The sequence below is a fragment of the Sinocyclocheilus rhinocerous genome, unplaced genomic scaffold (genome assembly GCF_001515625.1).
Source record: "Sinocyclocheilus rhinocerous isolate Xijiao unplaced genomic scaffold, SAMN03320098_v1.1 scaffold1569, whole genome shotgun sequence".
Taxonomy (NCBI): domain Eukaryota; kingdom Metazoa; phylum Chordata; class Actinopteri; order Cypriniformes; family Cyprinidae; genus Sinocyclocheilus; species Sinocyclocheilus rhinocerous.
The window spans coordinates 374,183-377,388 of record NW_015663506.1 but is presented as its reverse complement, the minus strand read 5'-3'; the positions used below and the strand labels follow the sequence as shown (position 1 = coordinate 377,388).

Genomic DNA, 3,206 nt, shown 5'->3' with positions numbered 1-3,206 from the left:
AAAGGCGGGGCATAGAGGAGAAACAATAATGTACAGTATGTGGAAAATAATGTGTTTTTTAAACTTTAAACCGCATAAACACATTTCATTACACAAAATACACAAAATAATGTTCTTTTTAGCAGCATCATATGACCCCTTTAAAGATTCTGTGCCGCGAACTTTAAATTTTTCACATACTTTTGAAAATCCAGCATTTAGTTGATCCTGATAAGCGCTCCTGGTCACAGTTGTAAACAAGACCGTCAAGACGGCTTTCTTCTTTCATGAGGGGGTTTGGCGTCACGGCGTCTTTGTTTCCAGGCGGAATGTTAAAGAACGCGACACACACGTCTCCCGGATATCCTGTATAATTCAGCCAATCCGATGACGACTTCGAAACTCCTGAAGTGTTTCCACTTTTGTGTGCCATATGTGGGCGTGAAGTCTGAGGCTGAGACTAATCCCAACCCATAAGAGCGTACGAGGCGACCATTTGTAAATTTTATGTGTCTGGCTTCCGGTGTCATTGCTTCCAGCTATTTTTCGATGTAAAAACAGCTCGTTTTGCTGCTTGATATTGCAAATTGGTGTGTCTTACCAAATTATTTTAATGTATCGTCTTAACGATGAACACGCACTGGTTTGTAGTGCTAACCATTTTTTACCGTGCTTTGTTATTCTTCTCGTTATTTCACAGCGGCTAATGAACCGGAAGTCTCGCACATTCACAGAAAATGGCTTACTTCCGCGTTGAAAAATAAGGTGAGATTTCTTTCCCTTGGCCTTTTCTAAGTGCTTCTAAAACTAGGGTTCTGGGATGTGGTATGTAGTATGTAATTAAAAAATACATTAATTGAGGTATTATGATTCAGACAATCGAGTTCAGTGGTTATAGAGGTTGGCTACAAAATGAAGACAAAGCAAGTAAAAACTTCCTGGTGTTTGTGACCTGTTAAGCTACAAGCCATTACAAATAACTTAATTAACCCCAATGACTTTGTTATTATTATCATCATCATACATACATCATCATTTTTTTTCTGTAATATACTAGAGAATGCACTGGTAAAATATAGAAATGTTTATAGAAAGAAAGTTTAAATAGTTTAAGAAAGTCATAGGCCTATCGGTTTGGAACAGCGCGCGAAGATAAGTAGGTAAATGAACAGAGAATGTAAGTCATGTACAAAACTTTGCTTTCTGGATTGCAGTACCAGTAGACAGCAGTGTTGATCTTGAAGAGGGACATCTGGTCAGTACAGTATTGACTGTTCACTAAAATAGAGACAATAGAACACTCCTCAAGAAAATTAGTTTTTAAATTTTATTGAAAGATATTGCTTAACAAGGGAAAATTGCAGCACTTTATTCGGATACTTCAGTAAAAGGCAAGAATTGTGACATACCTTCTGATTACAACAGAAGCAAACAACTAAAACTATCAAAACCGTTTTCATTTATTTGTAAATGTTTCCCTACTTTGTAAAACGTCTGTATTCTTGAATTCAGTGTATTTGTTATATATGCTGAAGTTACTTTCCGTCCCAAACCCTCTTTTGATCATCTTTGGCCCTGCACATTTTTATTTCGCCGTAACCTCACTTTAATCTGCATCCCACAAAACAAGAATGAAAAAAACAACACAAAGGATATCTATACAAGGATATACAGTAGTACACAAATTTCAAAATTAAATACCAAATTACTGTGCAAGAAATTTAAGCAGTAACAACATGGGTGAATTACATGTCTGGGTGTCTGGCCTGGTGTTGTTCATTTTTTGTGTAGCCTATAAAGCACAATGTGTTTGATCATAAATTTAGAAAAACTGAAAAATTATTATGTAATGATTGGTAAACCATGAAGAGCAGGAAATGATGTGTAAAACAGCATAATAAAGATTTTAAATTTGCATTTCAAATAAATTAAAGATAGACCTATCTCTTTCAGACACATTAAAACAGTTAATAGTTTCATAATTTCATTTGGTATTTTTGTATTTAAATAGTGGCGTAGTTGAGCATTATGCACTGTAAGTGCTTATGTGTTGTTTCTCAGTGGTTACCTGCCAAAAAGAAAAATAGAAAGATTAATAAGTCAGCAGTCACTTGATAAACCCTTACCCTCAGCTGGATACCAATGTAAATCACATGGCCCCAAGCTATTAGTGTGTATCAAGTTCTTATTAAAACAAGTCCAGACTCCATGTCTAAGAATAGGCATCAAAAACATCTCCTATTCGGAGTAAAGGTAATTCTACAGTATATATGTACAGTATATAAGCACATATTGTAAACTTTTACTTGGCAATATATAAACATGCATTATCTACTATAACAAAATATACAACTTACTTATGACTTGCAGATGTGCAGTGCTTTTGACTCTCCCTGTGATAAAGCACACTGTGCCGCTCATGTCTTCGGATGTTTGTTTGAGAATGAGCCTATGAATGGTTCCCATTTTCTCCACCACAACTTTAGGACCAGGATGCAGTGTCTCCCCATTCAGGGTCCAGGTAGGTGCCTTGGCCACAGGCAAAGAGACTTCACATTCAAAGCATGCATCTGCAGGAGCTGTCACATCCACGTGCTGCAGCTCTCTCACCATTAGGACTGACAGAGCTGTTTCAACAGAAGAAGTGCCAATCCATAGGCATGTTAAATTGTCTCAGCTATACTGTCAATGCAATGTTTTATTATTATTATTTATTTAAAAAAAAGAAGCAGTTCCTATATAGTACTATTCATATTTCAAAATCAGTATTTCACAGTCAAATTGAGCAAAATCACTAACGTGCAGATAGCCTTTTTTTTTTTGTCATGACATATATGTGCGTTATTTTACATTTTTAGCAAATCATTTTGAAAATTGTAGATGTTTTTTTTTAAATGTATGAAACCAACATAAATATGAATATGACATTTTTAAGAGCTTGGCAGATATGTTTTGAATTAGATTTTAGGCTAATTAATAATGAAATGCCCTCACTTTTTTTGTGGTACTCTCAGCAAGCGTATAGACCAATTATAGGTTTGTAAACAATCAGGATGCGCGCGCATCATGGTTGCAGAAAACCCGGGAGATATAGCCTTTAAGGCTAGAGAATTTCACGGATACGGTACAAAATAGTTAGGTTTAAAAAGATTATAAATTATATTGATTAGATGTAATTTTCAAAATGTTCTCCGCATATTACAAGAGCTTGTCACCCAGCGATAAGC

At 35.5% G+C, this 3,206-nt stretch overlaps 1 protein-coding gene across 1 annotated transcript in view; it reads right to left on the bottom strand.

Moving 5' to 3' along the window:
• Positions 1–1,316: 1,316 nt before the first annotated feature.
• LOC107728922 (obscurin-like protein 1) overlaps positions 1,317–3,206 on the bottom strand; it is a 34,754-nt gene continuing 32,864 nt past the window's right edge. Inside the window, 2 exon segments of the mRNA XM_016539256.1 lie at positions 1,317–2,047; positions 2,337–2,606. Of these exon segments, the coding sequence (XP_016394742.1) occupies positions 2,037–2,047; positions 2,337–2,606 (281 nt within the window). The 3' untranslated portion in view covers positions 1,317–2,036.